This window comes from Hippoglossus stenolepis, chromosome 8, assembly GCF_022539355.2.
Source record: "Hippoglossus stenolepis isolate QCI-W04-F060 chromosome 8, HSTE1.2, whole genome shotgun sequence".
Lineage (NCBI taxonomy): Eukaryota > Metazoa > Chordata > Actinopteri > Pleuronectiformes > Pleuronectidae > Hippoglossus > Hippoglossus stenolepis.
This window is the reverse complement of record NC_061490.1, coordinates 2,088,795-2,113,646: the sequence shown is the minus strand read 5'-3', so window position 1 is coordinate 2,113,646 and position 24,852 is coordinate 2,088,795. Positions and strand designations below refer to the sequence as shown.

Genomic DNA, 24,852 nt, shown 5'->3' with positions numbered 1-24,852 from the left:
TTTATTGACATGGCTTTGTATTTGTCTATACTGGATGTCTGAACATAGAATACATAGAATACAGTGCAGTGCTGCGCTTTGAATTACTTTGCAGTATCGCAACAAAAGAAACAAAGAGAGGCAGAAGTTCTTTTTTTAATGAAAGCCTAAAGGATGTGATGAAACTGCTGAACATCTCCCTTATGTGTGTATGCATGTGTGTGTCTGTGTCTGTGTGTGTATGTGTGTTTGTGTGCGTGTGTTCCCTCAGGTCCTCTAGAGGATGGCCTGGAGGAGGAGGAGGAGGAGTGCGTCTCTGAAGAGAATGAGCTCTTGGCCAAAGACGAGTTCTCGGCGGAGGAGAACTTCACCGGCGAGTTCGAGACTGAGAACATGAGCTGCGAAGATATGGAGTACTTCTGCAACAAAGGTGACGATCACGTACTTATTCCACACTCCATAATTCCAGAAACCGTTCTCCGCAAACAGTGTGTGGTTTTCTTTTTAATGTCTAATATGAGACAATATGTTGAGCAACCCTCGTGCCAGGCATCAAAAATAAGTTTTACTCCTGCCAATGGCGTCTAATAAAATTCGTCAACATGCTCAAATCAGACCTGGCAGAACTTGTGTCCGTATGAGAATTCCTCCCGCATCACCGCCTTGAGTTGAAACTATCCATTTTGATATTTGATCCCAGCAATCCACTCAAGAGCAGTGGTTTGATCTGAAAGTGGGAGATGGCATCGGCGACACCGGCTCTCCCTCTGTGATAGTGCTGTGAAGGTGTGCTACGGTACACCAATGCACTGGAGAGCGTAGCACTTCCCTTTGAGCCAGCGCTGAAGCTCTGTGAACACTCAGCAGCACCTGCTACTGCTCGGAGGTCCAGCACTATAAAGCACAGCCAAATGCGCCCGAGTCCTCTTTGAACTCCAATTCAATTAGATTGCTTCTTTGTATGTTTGTTTCATTTCGGTCACACCTTGCCATCACAGGAGCTAATTTGTGGCCTGCTCCAGGTTACAGTGTGAAGATGACAGACTTGTCCCTCCTCCCCTTCCCCTAAGTCCCCCTCTCCTCCTACCCCCCGGTTGCGTGGCTTTCGCTACCCCAGGTGTCCCCACTCTTACAGGCTCGCGGATGCCATAAATTTGACTTTTTAATGAAGAACCTATGCTTTGAATGTCTGCCTCTTCTTTCTCCTTTCAAAGGGAAATTTGTTTAGAATTATTTCTTCACACTTCTAAACTGATGTGCCTCGTGGGATTACATTATTGAGGGAAAAAAAAAAATCTTTCATGTTTCAGGTGGGCTATGCCCCAGTAATCGTATCAATAATGTTTTCCTTTTGTTCTCTGGAGAAAGTTGAACGGCACAATTGTTCGGAAATTGCAATTACCAGCGACGCCTCGTTTGCTCTACCCTTTGTCTCCTTCGTAATGTGTCCTTACTCAAACTTCAAAGTACAATGTATGGTCTTGTAATAACCCAGTAGCTATGAAATAGGGGGCACAGTACATATTGGTGGTTACAGCAAGGAGAAAAAAAAAGTACAACTTCTGGAAATTTTCAAAGAGCCTTGTCAGAGTCGTTCGAAAAATTCCCATTGTTTTGGATAAAACCATGTGAGGAACTGGGCCTCAAATCTCCTGTCTGTTCCCCGTGTTTATGAATAAAGTCAACACTAAATAGTAATCCCGAATGTCAAATACTACTTTTATGGGACACTAGTAATCTGTTCTTTTTCATACACCAGCCAAGTCAGATTTTTATTATGACTCTGCTATCTAAGCTTACAGTAGCTAAGTCTCCTATTGCCTCCTAAGACCCGAATGATGTACAATCCAAATGTCCCTTTTCCTCATGCCACGTTGTGCGCAATCATCAGGTGTAGTCATTTTCCCCATGATCCCTTGCTCAATTAGATCTATTTAAAACCAATGTCGGAGTGGCTTAAATTTACCCCACTTCTGTGAAACTGCCGTGAATTAAACAGGACGCAATCCTGGCGGCATTAAATGGTTTAAGTGTGTTATTCCTCGACTATAGGAGGAAAAAGAGAGCCCCTTGATTAACTAAACCCTCTCAAATGTGATGGCGTGCTGTAATTAGCCCTGTGCGGACTTGAACGTGGATTTTAAAGCAGCCACTCATCCCATGGCCTTTATCTTCGGCTGCTTCCCGGAGAATACGGTCTCCCGTGTAAGGTTCCTCCACTGAGCAGTGACTCTCTGGTCTTAGCTTAGCCTTGTATCTGTGTAGTCACTCTCTGAAATGGGCTTGTCAGGGGGACCTAAAACCTCCATTAAAAGTTTCAGTCTATAATAGGTATTAAAAAGCTGTAGGAACACAAAGAGGAGTACCAATTTTCATTAACATATGAAGCACTTATTAACTTTGATCAGAGTGCGGTGAAGTAGTAAAGCCGCTTAAAGGCGCAAAGGTCAAGAAGTTGAATGCCACCAAAGACTCAGTCATTTGCCTTACCCTTGCAGAAAAGGGACTCCCCAGATAAGTGCATGGAGCACCTTGATGTCCCATCTTGGTCTCGGGCTTGGGAACCTTTAAACTGGGTGATGTTTGGCTCTATAACCTGTTCAGTTAATGGTGTCACGGCTCTCGTTGGTTTTGAGTGTTCTCACATGGATGTGGTTTGTGAAGTGCCATCACATAGAGGAGCCTGGTAGCTTACAATTAGCAAAAGATGCTCTAGGCAATCTCACAGAATCTCACGTAATAATAATATAATTATTAGAAGAATACAGTGGAACACTGAAAGAGTCCGTTCTGCATGATTAGTGCTTTTACTATTGCTAAGCAAGACTTATTTGGCAATTTGATGATATCAAAATATTTTCCTGCTTTGGTTTTACTACTTTTGAATTTCTTCCAACACCAACCTTCAGATTTATTTTGTGATGCCTTAGAGAGCTTCTGAAGTGTGAGAACCACTGGTCAATATTATCCATAATAGCCAACACCAAATAGCGCAGACCTAAACTATTACAATTAGAATTGTGGCACTAATCTACCATTAAATGTATGAGGAGTCCTTTGTCAGGGACACTCAGCATAATGCCTCTGAAACACCATATGGGGGTGAAATGAAGCAGCTTGGCTGAACAGAGAAGGAACACAGATTCAATACACCTACACTCAGAGGGGGTCTGCCGACATAGCAAGAGCATTGTGAGGAAAAAAAGACTCATATCATAAGAAATAACCTTGACTTTCCTTTGTGATTAAAACAGAGTCTTACCTCAAACAACAACTAAAAACCTCCTGCTCAGTCACTCTCGCATTTATGGGGCTCTGCTTGTGAAGAGCCCACATTCCACAGCAAAGATTTATACACACCTGACTCCATAATTGTTGGAAATATACACTGGGTTTATATACTATGTGTGGCATCTTTTTTTTTTTACTGAAATTGTGAAATTCCACCTTGCAGTTTTACCCCCTCTTTTATTGTTGGCTATCTGTGAAGTTCAGCACAGGGTGTTGCCACAAGCTGTTCCCTCTCTGCGTTCCAAGTGTTGTCTGATGACAAATGACTTCCTTAGTTAGCTCTGACAGTAAATTTACATGTCATTTCATGTGTGTCATTTCCTAGATGTAAAACATCTTTTTGTTGAGTTAGATAACATGAACATTTTCAGCTCAAACTGCTTGATTTTGCTGCTATAGCGAGTGTTTATTGGGTGAGTGTCAGGATACATCAAGGGCAGCTAAATGTAAAAATGTGCACTCTTCTGCACCGCTCATGTTAAATTACGGAGCTACAGTGTAGTGACAAACATTTTATCACAGCAGAAGGGACAAGTGAAAGCTCAGGACTCCACAGTCAACATTGCGACGAACAAACCCACCTTGACCCTTCAAATAACCTCTCAGTGGGTAATTTGAACCACAGCAGTCAGAGCCTTACAGTAACAAACAGAAAGTGCAGAATTAATTATGCCACTCTTTGTGTAACACAGAAGTAATCAGAATCTCCAGCAACAGAGGAGGAAGATCTCCTTGGCTCTTTTGCCACTGCTGCCAGTGCCCAGAATGGTAAATGTGGAATTTTAATGCACAGTTGATGCTGGAGAATATGGGGAAATGCTAATTTGTGGTGCGATAAGATGAATCGAGTCATCCCTTTAGCCCCATTTGACTCAGTGGAGGAAATTAATCATTAATGTTTGTTAAGTATGACAATCTAACTGGGCCAGATCTACATGCTCAGAGACTGAGGCAGAGCGAGATAAAGACCCAGGCTGCAGACAGGGAGGAAAACTGCCAGATTCTGTAATGATGGGAATTTATTGGCATTTAAAGAGACAGTGGCAAAGCATTTCACTAATAGCCTCCCTCCATTGGAGTGCTCTGCCTGCCACAAATTGCATGCAATTCAAACCTATTTTTCAGATAGCAGAGAAGTCTCACAGCTATGCTTGACTTTGGTGAAAAAGGTTGCTTCCTGGAATTGACTTTATCTGTTGCAGCATAATCTGCATCAACAACCAAATATGCAATATCAACTGACTAACACTACCACTGCTGGGGGGACCACCCCCCCCTCCACATAAAATTACATTCTGAGCTCCAACAGTAGCAAGATTGTGATGGGTTTCGGAAAGTGGCAGTGGGTTCAAGTCATTGAGTCTAGAACTCAGTAACACATAGAACTGTGCAATCCCATACGAAGATTTAAAACCACTTATACTCTATTTTGCAGAAAGCGCGACCTGTCTCTAGACTCAGTGGTCAGGATTAGAGCTCTCAGGGCTCCTTAAAGTCACATGCCAGAGATTGACATTTTCAAGGGCTTCTTTGGCAGATACAATGCTAAAAGGGAGAGAAAAAGCCAATATGACATTGTTGCTACCTTGCTCGAGGAACTGTTTGTGTAAATCGCCTATAAGCTTATTGACCTGAATGTGTGGCACGCTGCGTGCGACTGCGATTTGGCTAGAGAGCTGTCCTTTGATAGAGCAGCGATAGGGCTGATTTTAACAGCTCACTGGCTCCTCTTGCATGCCCGCCAACCTTGCACCCAGCAGGCCACCTCGCCTCCCCAGCCCTCCCCGTCCCTTCTGTTCTCCTCAGCCTTCCCTCGCTCAACCTTAAGTATCTCCGTTTGATTGCGGAGGAAAAGGAATCTCAGCCAGATGTAAATTATGATCTAGGCGATAATGTGGATGATGATCACTGACAATCTGTCTCCCTTGATAAGACTGCAGAGGGTTTCAATTCAAACGATAAAAAAGTCTCTATTTCCTATAGTAGACGTGTGAGTGTGAAATGTAGCACTTAGATCAATTTATTTTTAAATCAGAAAGGTGAAAATTCATATGAAAACATAATAATAGGTCTCCATATTCTTTGTATTCTGGGTTTTATCAAACTGTACTGTAAGCAAACAAGTGCTGCTCCAGCACTTCTTCCTCTGCCCTGCTTTTTCCTTGTGACATTTGTGCAGGAAACTTCATCAAAGCCCTGTGACATTGTTCCCTTGTGAGGTTGCCGGGGCGATTGTATTTAAAATGCATTGCAAACTGTGTTAGATAGACGGCAGAAAATCCTTAATCACTGCTTAATTAAGGAATCATCTTGTAGCTTCATTTCCCGGGCTGTAATTAAACACTTCCAATACGTTTCGTTACAGGGCTTAACATGTTCGCCTGAGATCAAGGTAGTGCCTTTAATGTTATCTTGCCAGCTTTTTTTAAACTCCGCTCCATTGGAAGGAACTGTTGATATACGCCTTTGTTATCCTCGTCATAATACGAGCCTAGTATGCTAAAGAGGTTCTCCAGGCCCAGCAATAAATAGTGGGGGAATTTAGTTGAGTGGGCTGCCTGATAATATACTGGGAGAGAGGAGGAGTTGGGGGAGAAATCGCCAGCCCAAGCAGACACTTGCATAAGCAAAACTGGGTCATAGTGACCTCATGTACTGTAAGTAGGACATTTCTGCAGACTTCCCTTGCAGTATCACTTTTTTTCTTCGTACACACCTCTTCTTTTAGAGCGAGGCAGAAAGCTGACATCCTGTTGGCAACATTTTTCTGCTTTCTTTGAAGTGAGCCCTGACAAAAAAATAAAAAATAAAAAAAGCTAAACGAGCAAAGTGTGTGTGTGCTTGATCTGGAGATTAACCTGAGGACAGAGGATGCAGGAGTGTACCACTGACAGTTGTCACTGGAAATGTGATGACCTAATATTCCCGAAATGCTATCACTCTCAGATGTGGTAAACAACCGTGTGACAACAGCATGTATGTGTGTCTTAGGTCTGATGTCTTTTTAAATAAGTCCCATCTAAACCACATCTTAAAATTACATTGTCTTCTTTAAATCTCTAAATATTATAACTGCACATTTCCAGCACTTTTGTAGTGTATGAAGTGTAGTAATCCATTGTGGTAATCCAGGCCTGTCCTTGAAAGTTCACGATTGGGTTTAAAACATCAAAGGGCTGAAAATGATATGGCGACAAAAGTGAAAGAAATGTTCCTCCACAAACTACCACCACATCCCCCCCGAGCAGGTTTGTCCGAGCTCGGAGAGACACTCCGCTCAACCACTGTGTCGGCCACAACGGATTTATTTAGAGCACCACGCTAGGGACACCTACGAAGCACTGATTTATGTGCTTGTAAACTTTGAGTACATACTGTGCTTACTGTAGACTTGCTAAAACATTTTTAATTATAATTTCTTTCCATTAAGTGCATCTAAGAATGCTCAACAGGCTCTGCTGTCAGTGATACGGCTGCACACTAAGAGGCGGAGCGTGTTAAGTAAGGTCTTTACACACTTACATCCAGGAGAGAGATACCCAAATATCCCTTAGCCCGGTCTGTGTGAGCCCCGAGACTGTAAATCAGCCCTACATCCTATAACACACACTCTAGCTCGCTCCACAATAGATCAAAAGGTAATAAATAGCCACCTCTCTCCCACACATTGCTTTCCTTCCTGTTCCATGGGGCTTCCTCCTGTTCCTGCAAGCACTCACAGGAGCTTGTCTCACATAAAAGTGTGCAGCTGGGCCTGGTGAGCTCACAGCAAACATACACAAATAGAACTACATATTCACACAAAGCACACACACACATTCACAATAGCCACACAACGTCTGATTATGGCACACTCTAATATTACAGGAAAGAGCTGTAAAACTATACGATTTCTGCTGGGATAATATCCAAAGTCCATCAGACTCAGCACATTGCTGTGGTTAATTAAATTAGGTTTCTCAAACATTTAATTTAGCTTGAGTGCGGTTCACTTTGTGTCATCTGTGCTTGACGGAACTTTATTTTATTTTCTGTCTTTTGCAGGAGAGGAAGATGGCAACCGAGAAGCAGGCGAGTCGGAGATGGAGACACAGGGCGAGAAGACCCGACATGCTGCAGTGGGCCCGGACGAATGGGATGGTCCAAGTAAGGACAAGTCTTGTCACTTTCCTAGACAGCCTCCAGGGGCCACCAGGCAAAGTTACTGTAACTTAACTGTAATGCATGTTGCATAGTGGGAGGTAAGATATTGATTTTGGCTTTGCATATACAAAATGAGCAACAGGAGATTTCTAAGTCTTGAGGACAAATGAGTCAGATGTCTACATGCCATATAGCATGCTACTTAAAATTATACATACCCACTATTCCATTAACAGCACCATATTACAAATATCTGCTGGATCAAAGAAGCAGGTTTCTTTTTTTAAAGAATCCAATAATGTAATACAGACACTGCTGTTTTTTTTTCATCTTGTTTTGGTCTCTTACTAAACGCAACTTCATCAGAGTGATGGATAATACATTGAACAAGAATGGTGCTCAGCAATTACTGCTCAGCAACAGCCAGCACCCGCACTGCTGACCACACAAAATATGAGTCATTTTTAATGCATAAAATGACCTCGAGAATTTGTTGCAGGTATATGCATTTGTAAAAAGAAAAAAAGGAGAAAAAGAAGAGATGAGAAAGAGGAAGAGAGAGAGAGAAAAAGGGAGAAAAAAGTGGATTTGGGCAAGTTATGCTCGCTAGCTTGAAGCCCCCCGGGGTGTGTATTTTATACTGACAGTGAATCAGTGTTATCGCACCTATCAGATAATGCATTTATCATTAAATTTCACATTTGCATTTAAATCTGGGGAAGGAAATGAGCATTGCTGGCTAAAGATAAGAGCGCTGGGACGACAGTAATAAACCATCACTGTGATCAGTCAGGAGACAGGGCTGAGGGGGTCAGCTCAGAACTATGGGGGCCGTGACAAAAAGAAGGCATCACATGCGGGAAAAGGCCCCTTTTGGGCAAGAAAATGCTGAGCTTAAAAATACTCCTTTGAAAAGAAGGGATGGATGTAGCATGAGTAGATGTATTACTGACTGTAATTATACGTCCCTCTTCTACTTAGCCATCAGAATGAGAATTAGAGGCTCAGGAACTCGCTGCTGGACAGGCAGCGGAGGCAGAGAGAGGAGGGAGACTTGGATTTCCTGGGAGTGAAGTGTCTCTTGCACGCGGTGAGGACGGCTGAACTGCAGAGGAGGCGGTGTGAGACATGATGTCCATTTTCATGTTTTTACTAAACCACAGCCTTCCAAGTTATCAAGTGACATCCAATCGGAGGACTTCAGCACTCTGTCCTCAAGTCTGTTGCATCAGAAACAGAAAAATGGCACTCAACACATGGCTGCATCCAACTTTAAGAGACGGGCTTTGATATGCTGTGTGGTGGATGTGCACAGGCTTGATCTCTGCAGTCAGGATTATCATAGAAAAACATGTTCCTAATCAACTTGTTACCTCTTATGTATGTTTCTCGACATCGCTATGATATACCAACCAATTAGTGAGTGACTTACACTGAGGCATTCGTGCCTCTCTTCTGTTTTCTCAATGGGCAGCATAGAGTGGGCAGAAATTAATCTTGGCGCATAATAATGCCATTCACTCTCCCATCATGGCTGCCACGAAAGGTCATTTCCCTTTTTAATTTTTCCCATTGTGCTGCAAAAGTCAGATGGGCATGTTATAATTTGAATAAAGAGCGGAATCAGACAATCAGATAGGGACGCTGGAAATGACATGACTTCCTGTTCAAAGCGATTAAAAGCAAATTTATTTAGTTAGAGACTGTCTACCCTTTAATCTCTTTGTAAATGTTCTGATAGTTCGGCATTCAAAAGTTCTTTGTTATTCTTTGGCTTAAGTTTAAGCAGGTGTGATTATGATCACCAACAGATAATTTTTAATCACTGCGCGTGTGTGCATCTGAATAGGATGTGTAATGGCCGTTAACATAAAAAGAGAGTGAAGCCTTTTAATGAGGTGGGCTAACTCGGAACATGCCCACCTGCTTTGGTGATTCTATTGAAGCACCTCCATACCGTTTCCCTTTTGCTGAGTAACAACAAAAGCCTTTACAATCTACATCCTGTAATTGAACTTTTTTTTGTCCCTGCATTTCATCTCCACTTTAGTAGCTCATGTCAAGTGCTGTCCGCGATTGCCCCCTGTTCTGTGATTGTCTTTCTCTGTGGAACAGCAGAGAACCGCACTGAATGACTCACTATTAATCTGATAGCTGGCTCTTCTCTGTTGTTCAGAGCGCCGGGTCTCTGATGTGGAACACCCAGTGAGTTTCCCTTTCTCTCCGCTCGTCTCCGCGACTATGTCCTTAAGCAAATCTGCACACTGATCTTCTGTCTCGTGCTCATTTCTCGTCACGGATGTTCCGCAATCAGCCGCTGATTTGGGAGATAGCGTGTCTATTCATTTTCATGGAGCAGCGATGATACGAGTCTCTCATTCTCTCACACTCGCTCTCCTCTAGGCTAATTGGGAATGGCGTGTGTTAGCTAGCTAACTCTGCTAATGAACTTGTTCTCAGCCTTATCTCAATGCTTGCTCATGTAAACCACACCCCCTCATGAAAGTCATGGAATTCCAGGGTTTGCTAAGAGCCCTGTTATTACGATCGTTGCCATTTCTTCTATTCTGTTAAACAGAATTTAGTTTGGTGCGATATTTATTCATGCATTAGTCTATCTACGATCTCAGCTAGTTGACCGTTGAAACAAGATAACAAGCTGATATTGTCCATGAAGTATTTTACCACCACTAATATGATGATGTTAGGCTGATTAGATTTAAGATATACCTGATGGACGCTGCACTGTTCAGAAAGAATTCATTGTAATGCAACATGTACAAATGACGACAATTCTGCATGGGAGGTATTTATCAACAGTGGTTTTATTCAGGGCTTCAGGCTCATCAAGGCTTTACAACTATCTCTCACTACAGGACAATACAATAGAACTTTACCGTCAGCCCCAGTGGGAAATTATCTTTGCAAAAATAAAGCGTTATTAAAGGGGCAGTCAACCTATTTATCTGCAGCATGCACAGATGAATATATTGTGCGTGTAATATATTTATTTGTAGCAGCATTAGCCAGAGTTTCTGTCTTATCAGTAGTACAATGCAATACAACTTTATTATCCACCGTAGTGGAAATTCCAGTTATTAAATTATTAAAAGGGCCTTCCACTGATTTCCCAGCTAATGTTTTAGTTTATTTGTCACAGAGTATTACTCAGTCAGTGAAATCAGCTCGACCATTCTAATACTTATACTGACATGCTAATGCATAGCACATTAGAGACAACATTTCAAACTACAATTATTATTGAATTTTTTTATTGAATTCAAGCGATCTTTATCTCCGTCAACAAATATCATTCACATAAAGCATGGGCTGCTTTCCACCAATACTATCTGTAAGAGTAAAAGCACAACAGAAAACATTACTTTGCAGAGGGGCTTATGTGACCATATCTGCCCGTTGGCTGCTGAGGTGTTAAAACTCTAAATCCCCCATCCTTGATGGGTAAAATCTATTCTGTAACTTCACATAATAAATAATTGTGCATTGCTGCCTTGGCATCGTACACGATGACATTAGGATCTGAGATATTGCAGCAAACTCGCTGAAAATACTGCACACAGTTAAGGAGAAGAGGCAGTAGGAGGAGATGAGTGTGACAGAGCGGTAAGTGAAGCGATATGATCACCTTGTCCACAAATCTCCTCTCTTGGCTTTCCCTGATGGCTGGCGTGGCCCGGCTTGCTCAGCTCCCGGTGCCAGCTGGGCAGCAGCCAGGGCAAGGCAGGGGTCAGCTGAAGGAGCGGCCATCTGAGAATCTACCTGACGGTCAGACACAGACGGAGCACAAGCAAAAAGAACCCGCCCCCCCGAAACACACACACACACACCACCCTGAACAACTTCTATCAACCCCCTTCCTTCCCCTTTCAAGACATCAAACAGGCACAAGCTGAAAACGCAGCTTCACTCAGATGTAAAAACTCTTGAATCTCATTTTTGACTCCAGCCAACCCAGAAGGGTCTGTGACCAATCCATCTTCTTCCAGTCTCCCAAAAAAAAAAAAGAAAAGGAAGAAAAAAAAAACAATAACCGTTTCGGGTTTAATGCACATATGTCATGCTAGGAGAACTGGAGGACCAGATGGCCACGATAGTGTGGCAGGTGCCTCAACAAATGTTTGCGGTTGCCCATGCTGCTATTTATATCATGGTGAAACACAGACACGCAAATATTTGCAAAAGGACAGTGGGCCCTTTTTGTTGGAAGTCAAAGTGATCAGCGAAATAAACAGATGGGATTAAACCTTTTGGGTCACCTGAACTTTAAAATTCCCTCAGTTCATCTAACTAAACTTAGTGGAAAACGGGAAAATACTAAGATGAAGGTCGTACAAAGAAGGTTACAGCGTCTGATTAATACAGTTCCTCCAACTGCAATCAGCAGTTCATAATATATTCTTAAATATGTACGCATTTAAGTTTCAACATTTGGCCCCAAATGAACTGAGAGTGAATTGACCAAAACTCAAGCACAGAGGAAAACTTTTAAATTCTTGAGCAGCGACATTCCATTTGAGGACAGTCAGGTTGCTCTCAGTAAACAAGGCATTTTCTAACTCGGTGCCCAAGTCCATTATAAAGTCAGGGTGTCGTCAAGAAAGGAGGGGCGAGCTGAAATGAGGGAGAGAGACAAACGGAGCACCCAGATGCAGATTAGGCTGCGGAAGATGAGGGTGTAAAAGGGATTTAATGGTAGGATGGATTAGAGAAATCCTTGTAACAATGTTAAATAATTATGGTTCCAGCCGAGATCAAAGCACCATTGATTGAACCCCTCAAGCCTTCAGCACACAGAGTCTTGGAAAGCAAAGATTCGTAAACTGGTGCTCAGACCACTCCGGCTGCTCCAGTTAAATTGGATTGGAAATATTAGGATATAGATGAATCCTTCAGGAGGCTTTCGCAAAGCTTTTGTCACCGGAAATGTAGCTTGGGAACGGTATGAAAGGTTTGATAGTGTACTGTCTCGACAGAATCATAAGACGAGGGTGTCGCAGCTGTCTCCACTGATACCTAAGCGTTTTAAGTAGACTTATAGACACACTTGACTGTTATATCAGCAAACTGAAAACTTTCAGCGCAGCCTTTCATTCGAGGTTTTATGTTTTTTTTTCCTCCCCCTCCGTCTTGTAATCAAGAAATTTGGACGTGCATCATGGCAATTCTCCTTTAAGAAAAGGAAGGTTTTTATCTCGCTGCTCCAGTGGTTTATTCAAAGTCTTCTGACAAGTCTCACAAAACATGAATGACACTCAGATTGCTGATACTGATGATGAAAGTCCATCATCAGCCTCTCTGTGAGTTCTGGGCCTTGAGTGATGTAAAATTAAATTGCAATCCAAGTGCCATGTGCAAACATTGTCTGTCTCTTTCCAAATACTTTTATTTCCTAAGATAAGTTGATGAAGGCTTTTTTTTTTTTACTGTATGGATCACCTGTGTGCAGAGAAAACACCGTGCCTCAACATCACACACATGGCACACTCACAAACTCACAAATGTGTGATTATAATGATGAAATACGCAACAAGAGATTAGACAAATCACTGTACTCCTTTGCTGCATCGCCTTGATGCAAATTTAGTCACTGATCCGCTATACTAAGAGGCTTTATGAAGGAGCTTCATGGTTGTTAGTTATATAATCTAAAATAGGGTAAAATGCAATCACTGTTCTTATCATCTGAAGAAGATGTCACTATATTCAGTTCTAGTTTTGTGTGGCTACATGGGATGTACAGCACACTGAGAATTCCCTTAATAAGATAATTCACTCCCAGCCACTTTGTCTGCATTTCAACCCAATTTGTGTCCATTTAGAATGCTATCTTTTTACTGCGATTACTATTTTAACACAAGGAAGTCCAAAGAATTCGGAGGAAAATGAGAGATGTTGCTAAATCTGAGGCTGAGTTAAAGCGCGGCTGCTGGTGGTGCTTCTGCCCCCGGGGACTTGACACCCATTGCGTCTTTCTTTAGCTCTCTGAATATGTTTGTTCTGCATCGCGCCTCCCAGGGGCTGTAGCTGCACACGTTTTTCTAAGAGGTATCATTGTAATTGGTTGAATTTTTGATGTGTGTATTTAACATTAACACGGAGACGCTCGTGCAGGCTGTGCTATAGGGGATATAATACTGGGTAAACTCTGGATTGCTCAACTGAAACTTACTTGCATGTGGAATTTTTCTTTTGGCCTTTTTTTTTAATAAAACACTACAGAGTGTGATTGAGTGACTTTGGTTTGTAGTTTTTTTTTCATGCATGAATTTGCAAAGCTTTCTGTAAAATCGGGATGCAAGTGCTTCAGATAGTGCTTCGTTTCGTATGCATGACATTCGTTCAATTTTCTTTACATTCTTATTCGGCCATAAGAATGCACTCAGTCCCATCCAAACCACATCTCTCTCAAAACCCCGACCCCCTACTCTCTCTTACCCCTTTCTCTCTCTCTCTCTCTCTCTCTCTCTCTCTCTCTCTCTCTCTCTCTCTCTCTCACACACACACACTCTCACACACACACTCATGTGTAGCCTTCACACTGATAGGTATTGATATCCGAACAGTGCCCCTGCATGTGAAGGCCTCCCATTGGTGATGAACAGCTGGGCCCAGCTTGGCCCGCTGGTCACGCCAATTCTACCTCCTTCTGCTTTTTTTTTCTGTTTAGATGTGGTGGGGGGAGGGTGGAGCCCACTTGTCAAGTGAATTAAAATACCAAATAATAGCAATAATAATGATAATAAAAAGTTAATAAAAAATGGCATGTACCTCCCTGATTGTGCGAGTGTTGTGGTATTCAATTATGCAATTTTCATTGGCATATTAATCATCTTTTCAACAAACAAGCCGCTGTTAATTAAAGCAAAGCATGGATAAAGACGTGTTGCCGGATCATCACTCCGTTTATCACCGTGCACAGACCCGCAGTTAAGTAAATTCAGGCTGTGAGATGAATTTCAATCGTCTCCCTGTTTCTTCCTCTGTGCTCTTGTATGTGTGTGTAGTTAACCATTTATTTATGCACATTGTGTTTGGAGGTGGGGTCGCTGATGTTTGATGTCACTGTGTATGGGAAATTGAAATCTTTTTTTTTTTTCTAAATGCCATCACAGCTGACAATGACTCAAACTGTTGAACATAAGTAGATCTCTTAATCACGTGGCAGGTTTTTCAGTTTTTTATCATCTTTTCCCTGCACTGATTTGAATGTAAACCTCTCTTTGATTAACCCCAGTGTTCAGATTAATCAGACTGACTGAGGTTGAATGAATTTAGAACTTCCTCAGCCTCAGTATATGACATCTCTGTACATCAGGACACCTCTGCCCATTCTACTTCTTGCCGCCTCCGTGCCTTCCTCATGGGTGGGAGGGGATGGAGATTATTCAGGATCTGGTAAGATATGAGCTTCTCTCTAATCATAGCTCACTGCCTCTGCTGTCATTCAGTCACTAAATAGAAGTGGGGAAAATGTCTTGGTGATGGGGGCAGCCAGACAGTCATGCAAGCACTTGAGTTCTGCCGGCAGAAAAATAACTCGAGGCATCTGTAGACATGTCGCTTGTCCCTGTCCTTCATTGTGGAGCAACTTTATCAGCGCCAACCGCTCACCCACTTGCAAAACTGTAGGGCCAGTCGCCTCTTAACTTAAACATAAGATCTTTGTGGTTTGAAGCACTCGGCTGCTCTGTGCCCAATGTGGATCTGAAAGGCAAACACGACTCCAGTGTTGCTGTCGCCCATCACAAAATCACACCTCATGGAAAACTTGTTTCTGCTGTGTTAGCTTGAATATAAATGCACTCAAACAGACTGTTGCACTGGAGGAAGACCCCCCCCCCATTCTAAAGAAAAAAAGGAGATGATGGAGAAAGAAAAGAGAGAGGGAGGAAGAGCGAGAGAGGTAGAGGAGAGTGTGAGAGAGAGAGATGGAGATGGAGAAAAGGGAGGAGGAGGAGTGACAGAGGGAGAGAGGGGGAGAGAAAAGTCAAAAACCTCCACATAACAATGCCAGAGAAAAATCAGAACATTTTCCACCGAAAGATGGGCCATTTCCAAATCCTTGTGCCCTATCAGACAAATTAAAGTAAATCAAGCATGAAATGAAGCAGAAGAGCCCGGAGATAAGGCTCCTTTAAGTCGTTTACAGATTAGGACAGAGAGAGAGAGAGAGAGAGAGGAGAGGTGCATCTGGTCTCTGGCAGTGAAGGAGGCTAGTTTCTCATTTCACAATAGCAGCCTGTGTATAGGATTACTCTCCCCTGTCACCGACATGAGGAGCAGTGGGGGAATAGATGTCCACAAAAAATGTGTCTAAATATGTCCCCTCAGAAATGTTTCGAACCGAAAACCTCTGGTGTGTTGACCAGATGTGACATGTGATAAACAAACATGTTACACGCAGCGTTTGACCCCGGCGCATTGCACTGATTTGTTTGTTATTTCAGTCGCCTCTTCACCTTTTCATATGCTCAAGTGGCATCGTCACCACGAAGCTTAAGAATTCTAATGAATCGAGGATTGGCTGAGCTGCATCATGTGATTGTACGGCTGTCAACTCCTGTGCGTGTGTTAAGCATGCGTCAGATCATGTTTCAGGGGGGCGGCAGGGGGAGGCGGTGGGGAGTTGTACAAATTATACCCTCAAAATGTGATTTTGTTTTAATGTTGCATCGCTCTGTAAACATGCTTGTTTAATATGTACGTCGCACTTCTATTTTCTGTCTTACATCAACAGATTAATTGCTGTTTTATTTTAGTACTCGCAAATAATCAAAACATAATTATGGAGCTAGTTGCTCATGGAGGAACCAGAATTTACAGTGTGTTTGCACACAGGCAGGCACATACACACTCATCTCATTCATGCATGCATGCAAATGCAAGCAGGAACCAAACAACACCCCTCCACCCTCACACACATGCTCACTTACGCATACACACACTCACACACACAGAGGCACCCACACATAGCAAGGGTGCACTGCTCTTTGATGCCGCCCGTCAAGCTCGCTGGATTTTGTTTCACTCCTTTCGTGTATCTTTTCTGGGAGTGATGAGAGGTGGGCTCGGCTGCGGCTCTCTGCTCGCTCCCAGAGAGGCGAGAGCTGGCCCCCGTCACCGGGTAGCTGCTCTCCGAAGCCACGACCTTGACCTTCCCAGCCCAAGTCTTAGGTTTAGCTCCTTTATCGCAGTATCTCCAGGCATTTAAAAATACTCCTGAAACTCAATGATTTAACCCGCTTTTACGCTGTTCACATCAAAACTGGATGAAAAAAAAAGCTTAATCCATCTTATCTGTTGACTGTCAAACTGCTCCGGCTAAAACCTACTCACAAAAGACAACTAGGTCACCCAGGAAAAAACAGAATTCCCCGTTACCCAGGGGAAGTTGCAGTCTGGTAATTGACTTGGGAGGAGATTCAGGAGTACTTTAAAAATAGTCTCCTCCTGAATTAACAACAGAATATGAAGACTCGAAGGTAGCAATGTTAACTTGTGTTTCTTGCTAAAATCTTGTTTGTGTTGATATTTTAGAGTGAAGTCCTATTTTTTTAATTAATATAAATATATCACCGTATGCTGTGTTTTAGTGGTGAACTGAACAGACAGAACTGCACCCTGCTTCTGCAGCTTGCACCGTTTTTAATCCATCTGTCTCAGATACATGCATTCCCTCTGAACAAGCCATCAATTACTCATTCATCCTGACACACTCAGGTGCAGTAATGTCCTTTTGATGGTTGTGAAATTTTAAAGAAAGGCATTTAAAGTAATCAGATTCCAGCAGGAGTGGTGTGTGTCCTCTAGATGTTGTCTGCGATACGGTGGTATCTCGGCGTGAGGACAGTCATTCTTTAAGTTTTGCTGTCTCTCTTTACATGCTATCAATAGAAATTGCAGTGCCTCCCTAAAGATGGATGTCTCCAAGATTGTTGTCAGCAGGCTTGCTGCTAACTTTGCCGGGCTCTTGATGGAATGGAGTGCTTGACAGCTGGTATATTTCAATTCATTCAGTGACACCAAACAACAGTCTGCTTGTTGATAATGTACTGCAGGACCAAGTTGTGTGTGAGTGTGTGCGTGTAATGTTGTATTCTAAACTTTCCCATTTCTTTATTGTGGTCACAGCATAATCACGGGTTATGTTTGGACCCTCAGTCCTTGTCCAACGTCATTGCAGACAGAAAGCAAGGATGTGGAGGTGGGGTTGGTGGCTGGGCATGAAGAATGTCAGACTGGTCACAGTCCTGTTACAGGGCTGGAATTAAGATTTTCCATTTTTATTTTATTATTATTATATTTAAGGTGAGGTTATCTCTCCCTGGAGGGATAGATGAAACGATGGACACCACTCTCATACCTGTCCATTAGGCTACAGCCAGCAGCCAGTTAGCTTAGGTTTAAGACTGGAAACAGGTGGAAACAGCTGGCCTCAAAATCCATCTACCAGCACCTCTAAAGCTCAATATTTCACATATGTTGTTTTGTCAGAGGCATCTAATATCAACAATCTCGCCTGGCGATGGGGTTGAAACCTGTGCATTTCTAGATGCATCTTTGAAAATAATACTTATATGCATTGCTGGGTCCCTCTACTACAAGGAGGTTGGAATCTGTCCTCAGAGGGTCCCCCCCAACAACCCCCACACCACCCCACGACCCCCTGCACAGCCTGTGTGGAGTGTCACAGCTGAAATGCCCTAATCCCCTAGACTTGTTTAACTCTTTCCCCCCAAGCTGTCCATCGCCTGAAAACAAGCCTGATCTGAAGGGGTGAATCCTGCCACCGAATCCCCTCCCTCCATCCCCCCACACTGCCCCCACATCATGTGGCCAAACTCATGTGGTTGCCTGGAGACTTGGACAATCAACTTTCTCCGCACTGTCTGGGACCATGAGCAGCCAGTCAAGCCGTGTTGCGATGGGTTGGGGCGCAGGAGGTGGGTGGGTGGGTGGGGGGTGGGGGGGTGACGCTCCTTGTGGTGGGGGGTTCTCAGCTGCCTTTCTCTGAGATGATATTGTGGGGTGTGGGTTATAAATGATGCATTTTGCTCACTAGGACCTGATAATAGCAGTTTGAGGAGGGGGGAGAAGTTCATTGCTCTCTTATCAAAGCTCTGTGACATTCCTCCTTCAGCTGGAAAATTTCATATCACATATCTGCTTTAAAGATGTGGCACCTTTTGTTGAACTGATACAGTGCATTCCATTTCACCCCATATGCCTCGCTCATAGTATATTAATTTATAGCCAATTTGCTGGCTCTATAACACGGCCTATCTGTGGAGATGACTGGGTTTCAGGAGGACATCAGTGAACTGCCACACACAGGTTATTGAACTTTGAACAACACTCATTTATTTGCTTTGATTCAAAGGTACTGCTTGATATCAAGAGGGATTGTCTGCTGTGTGAAGCTCCAGCATATTTTCCCACTTGTCTCTATTCCACCATTCTTTGTTTCCTTTATCACGCGTCCTAACTGTTAATATACTTGTGATAAAGGTGAAGTAAACCATAAGCCGGGCCAATAATCAGCGTATGTTTTGGTGCAGCAGGCAATTTATTTTACTGGAAGTTGTCTCATTCATGGTGAAAATAGCTGGAGCAGAGCCATTGCTTTAACAATTGTTAATCTGCAGCAGTGAGTTGATGATGTCATTTGTCATCTCTGACCATTAGCAGAGATCTTATTCTGGACCAGAAATTACATTAAGAACATTAAGACTTGCATTTCATGTGCATTAATGGAAACATTCTCAGGGAAAGATTAATGTTTCATTCTAAAGAATCAAGGGAAAGAAATACAAGTGTGACAACACTAAAACAACCCAAATCAGTTTGAATTATTATATTATATTGTTATTATATTAAATTATAAAAAATAAATACTTTTATCAAGTTCTATTTAGTGAACATCATTACATTTTTTTAACTTGTAATTTGTTGTGAAAAGTGCCATATACAAAAAAGGGTGGTTTATTATTATAAGGTACAGACAAATAAATTGTTTATTTCCAGTGGAGATCTGCAGTGTTTCCAAAGATAGCAAACATGACCAACCTATGAGACCAAAGATCTGGGGAAATGTGTATAACTTATGCACAAGAATCATCTAAATACAATTGTCCCATTTAATTGTCTTAGCAAAACATGTAATCAGTGCAAACATAATTTAGTTTAAATGAAAAGCTTGAACAAGCTTATATAGAATATGTTTGTGTGATGTCAGACAATGTGGAATATGAGGGTTTTTTTCCAAGCGTAATAGGAAATATTAGGAAAAATCTCCTGCCAAGGAGATTGATGAAAAGTGTTTCACTTTACAATATATATATATTTTTAAGTAGAAAGTGGTCTCCTCTTTTAGGGTCCCTGTCTGTCAATAGTCCATAGACCCACTTATTCTTGAAGTTATTTCAGGCTGGCACTGTGCCACGGACAAACTCATTACCATTCAGTCGTATGCCACTGAATGGAGAGATGAGGATCCTCCGCACCATAACAGAAAAGAAAGACAGGACACACATACGCACATTAAAAAGAGAAGGAAAAAAAACAAACAGATGCCAGCGTGGAGCATCTTGGGTGCTATCTGAGGAGGATCTCTCCACACAAAGGGACATTCTTTGGTCTGCCAAGTATCTGTGGAGTGCAGGAACAGACCCTAGAGTCTAGCGACAGATGATGATCTTATCGAGGGAGGGGTGTGGGGGTGGTGATTGGGAGGGGGGTGTAAAGGGTGAAGGTGGCGGAGAGTTGGGATTCAGAGGAGGGGGTAGAGCTCTCACGCCACATCATGCGCTCATGTTTTGCCAAGTGTGTGGCATTTGAGAACTGGGTGATGAGAAGAACGCTGGTGCTGGCTTTGTTGAATCTCCTTATTGCCCATCAGGAGCTTTCCACCAGGTTGTGTTTGTTGTTTGCAGTCTGACGGGTTAAACTCCACGACTTCTGTCTTTGCTCTACGTTCATTGGTGATGAGTGCAGGTAATAAGAATTTGGATTTTGGGCTTTGTAAGGATTTGGCTTCACAATGACATCAGGACTTGATGATAACGGTCACTAGTCCAGTTGATAACAGAACACATCTGTATGTCTAGTCGAACCTGTAAGTGTTCATACGGAGCAGATACAGACAGTCCATGAGGGGAACTCATTATTCATCCACGGGTGTTTTTGTGGAGATCTTCCACCAGTATCAGCAACAGATGTGACAAGCCATCTGTGAGCCAAGGTCCTCAGGCAACATTTGGTGTGAGATGCACACAACTGGCACCTAAACATGGTGGACCACAAACTGCACAAATTGAATCATACCCCCCCCCTCCGTTCCTTCTCGCACCTACACTAGCCGTTACCCCCTTTTTACTCCTCGCATCCCACCCCCCAAAAAAGAGAAAGAAATGGGGAGAGGAATCAAAATTGTTGGCTGGGGACGACTGTAGCTGTGTGTGTCAAGCGGGGCTAAACAGGAACTTGCATCCAAGCGGTTAAAGGCCGTGGGTCTTATCTGAGGACAAACAGAATGCGTCAAGCGGTGGCTGTTGCTCTCAGTGATGACGACCAGCTGTGCACCAATGTTTAATTATTTCTCTGTAATGAGCTTACCCACCTTCCACTGCAGCACCGGGAAGACAGCATGCAACAGCAGGAACATGGAGAGAGGACTCAGAGGAAGGGCAAAAAAGAAGCTGCCCCAACTCTCTTGTTTGTGGGTCTATTCCAAAAATAATCGTGCATTTTCTCAGCAGTATTACAAAAAATCTGTCTCATTGGTGGTTTCTGAGATTTTATATCGAACTGAAGCAAAAGGCAATCTCGTGAATTTTGGGTGACATTTAGCTTTTTATTGTTCTCGCAGTGACCACCACTGATGAGTACATGATCAGCAAGGCATCATTTGCCGCAGGAAATAACACGGGGCTGATGTTTAGATCATGTTTATGCATGGGAAGGAGCACATAAGCGCACATTTCCATACGAGCACAACAGACGGACACAACAGCGTGCTGAAGATACACGGCTGATATTTACAGAGTAGAGCGGGGCTGAATAGGTCATTATACCACATAGGCGTCAGAAAGTTCAGTGATCACTTCAGCCCATTCAGCTTGAACCGAATGCCCTGAGTACCTATTAGCCACATGTGTCAAGAAATAGGTTAAAAAGATGCAATGTTAACAACTCGTGTAGAGTTTGTTTGAATCAGAATACATTATAACTATAAGCCTGGGTATGTGCTGCAAAATATAGGTGGCTGTTGTGTGTCAAATCATTGAGCGTGTTCTGTAGCAGACCCTGATCTCTGACCTCAATGATTCAACTCAATGATTGAGACACATTTAATAAAAAAGTCTTAGACATTGTTCATATCTGGTGAAAATGCTCTTTGTCTGAGTTGGTTGAACTTTGTGCATCCGGGAGTTTTTCTAAATAGACCTTGTACTTATTGATGTCTGAATCATCACACTAACAGCAAGACCTCTTAGTGTTGTCAAGGCAACCACTTGGAAATGTATAGGTGAGAGCTGCTTCCTTTCCTCACTTACCTTCTGTGACATAAACAGACACACACACACACACACACACACACACACACACACACACACACACACACACACACACACACACACACACACACACACACCCTCTAAAACACACACTCAAACTCATAAACAAGAAAACAGCCTTCTCCATAAACTATGTCATAGCCTGTCATGGGGTTTATCATAACTATTTGATTAATCACCATCCTGAAAAAGTGCAGTGAATCTCTGCGATATGATAGCAGGGGTTGTCAGGGAGGTGAGCAGCAGAAGAACTAACAGCACTATCCGGTCTCACTGTTAATTAGATGGAGCTCTGCACAGCACTAACAAGGGCCCAACCTTCCTGGAACAGCAGGAATATGCTTCTCCTCTTAGTAGCAGCAGGCCTGCACTGTCTCACAGAGATTATCTCAACACAAGACACCTTTCAAGTAAGGTTAGCGCACCATGTGTCTGAGCAACAACATCAGATGGATGCTCACTTGATTTGCTTATCCACTCTGAAACTGCTCAGCTTTAACCTTCACTGTTTACTGCAGGGGTTTGTGGCAGTAATGTCATCGCACGTGTAGGTTTGAGAGGACAGGACAATGAGTGAACGTCACTGAGATTTGATGTGGAACTTGCGTGCTACACAAAACACTATGGCTGACTGCTTTGGGTTCCCTTGTGTTTCTAGGAGAGCTGGATGGCTTCCTTAAAGGTGGCGAGCGTCGGATCCACAGCCGGCAGCAGCTCCCAGTGGGGACCACATGGGGACCCTTCGAGGGAAAGATCGAGATGAACAGTGACAGCCCTGCAATGGTATGTCCCTTTTTTGGCCAACTATGCAATGAAACACAATAGTATAGTATACTTTAGTATGAAGACGTTCCAACATGTGATCCCATCAGTTAAAAGTCTGGTGGCCAAATCTTGTATAGTCTGTACATAGCTGTTCGCAGCAGGTAAAAAGAACATTGCAATAATCAAGATGTGATCAAAAGAAGATGTGAATGACTGCATTTGTCAAATATTGTGTCCAAAAGCAAAAACTGAGCTGGAGTTGGAAATTTAAAATGGGATAAAATGTTATATCAACCTTTTTTATGATATATATTTAATGTTCTTAAACACCAATCCATGATCTGGTAGTAATGAATTAATAAATAATTTATCAACCATCATTATTAGTTACAACTTCTTACCATTATATGCAGTATGCCTCATTAAAATTGTTTGTTGCTTGGACTAAAAACTGTTCCCGTACTGTCAGGATCATTAAAACCTGAAGTGAAATGAATTTATTTGGTCAAACTTTGTCTTAGCAGCCATGGCAACGTGATTACTAGTCCTACGTGTGAAGCCTGTATTAATGGTAATTCCTGTGACATTCAAAGCTGTTGAGGTGACTCTACTGGGATCTAACTGGCCTCCAATAAAAGCCTTTGAAGTGCATCTATTTTAACCATTTTATCTGCATATTCTATGACAAAACACTTTAATTGGTGGATTTTGAGCTCAGCGCAGGCTTCAACTGAATGCTCGTTCTTCACACTCCATTATTTTTGATGTGCACGCAGCCGCTTCCTATCTCTTGTTTCAAGGGTCCCAGCAGAGGCTCGTGTTGACCTGCTGCTCTGTTGGAGTGACAACTCCTCCAAGGTTTTGATACTCCATTCTGCATTTGGATTAATTAAGAAATTCCTATTAAATTTGTGACGAGACCCATTCATCCTGTTAAGAAACATAAGGACAAGTCAATGAGGACTTTGGTCTCAGATGCCCTCACCCCCACTTTCCCAGATTCCTTAAACACAAAACTTTATTAAATCATTTCAGAGCGCTTTTGACTGTTTTCTAAGCTCCCCTCGTGGTTTTGAAGTCATCAGTGGCTTTAAATAACTCAGGCCGCATTATAGCCATGAAATATGGCTTCTCTCAGGGTAAAGCCAGTTATCCTTGGGCGGAAAAGTGATTTGACAGAGCAACACCTCAAGTTGCCTTCCAAAGTAACACACTCAATGTATTTCTCCAGCAATCTCTGCATGAATTTCCCTGAAAGGTGTCCAGGACTAACCTTCAGCTGTCCCTCAAGTGACCCTCACACTTACCAAGCGATGTCATTTAAACATCTTTTTGAATTGCTTGTTGCTTGGGTGGTGTTGTTTTTTTCAGTAGATTCCAACTTTACAAATTTTTCACACTCCCCATTGAGCTACATGCATAAACTGGTTGTTGCTCTTGGCAAGAGGGATAAGTTCTTAACTAAGTGCCCTCTGAGGAATTCGTTGCTACTTTCCTCAGGTTTTCTTTTTTCTTGAAGTGAGCAGGTGCTGGTCATCACCTGTAATAGGCTGTGGAGGGGTTATAGAATATGCCGAACCTCCTCCGCAATTAAAAGCAGAGGGAGAAGCTCTGGCATATTGCTTAAGGATCTCATGTGTGTCTATTCTCATGGGGGCACTTTCAATGCTTTGCTTCTTGCCCTCCTCCTCTCCCAAGTTTCATCTCTCAAATGGGGCACTGGCTGTTAGCAGCTTCTCACTATCTCTCATTAAGGGCTAGGTCAACCCAACTGGCATGTGTTGTTACTGAGCCTCCTTTCTTGGTTCAGTGCAAGTTTTTACACAGTGTTAGTTGTTTCTTGGATGCTGAATGTGCCAGAATCAGTCAATTTTTGTGTTTTTGCACATCCATAGGGAATCATCTCATTCACAGTTGAACAGATTTATTTCATTATTTTTTCTTTCTTTCCGAGACATTGAGCTGTTGCCTTGTTAAACATGCAGCCGTTGACAACATCCCTAATATCTCAGTTATTTCAGTGGGAGGCGAGGGAGTTGTGCAGATCTTCAAACACAGATACATCAAGACAGGAACA

General features: G+C 42.7%; 1 protein-coding gene across 2 annotated transcripts in view; it reads left to right on the top strand.

The window, feature by feature from the left end:
* zfpm2a (zinc finger protein, FOG family member 2a) overlaps positions 1-24,852 on the top strand; it is a 117,312-nt gene that overhangs the window by 33,046 nt on the left and 59,414 nt on the right. For both annotated transcript variants that reach the window (XM_035164379.2, XM_035164378.2), the window contains exons 2-4: positions 251-409; positions 7,315-7,416; positions 22,669-22,793. In XM_035164379.2, the coding sequence (XP_035020270.1) occupies positions 251-409; positions 7,315-7,416; positions 22,669-22,793 (386 nt within the window). The remainder of the gene's footprint in view (positions 1-250; positions 410-7,314; positions 7,417-22,668; positions 22,794-24,852) is intronic.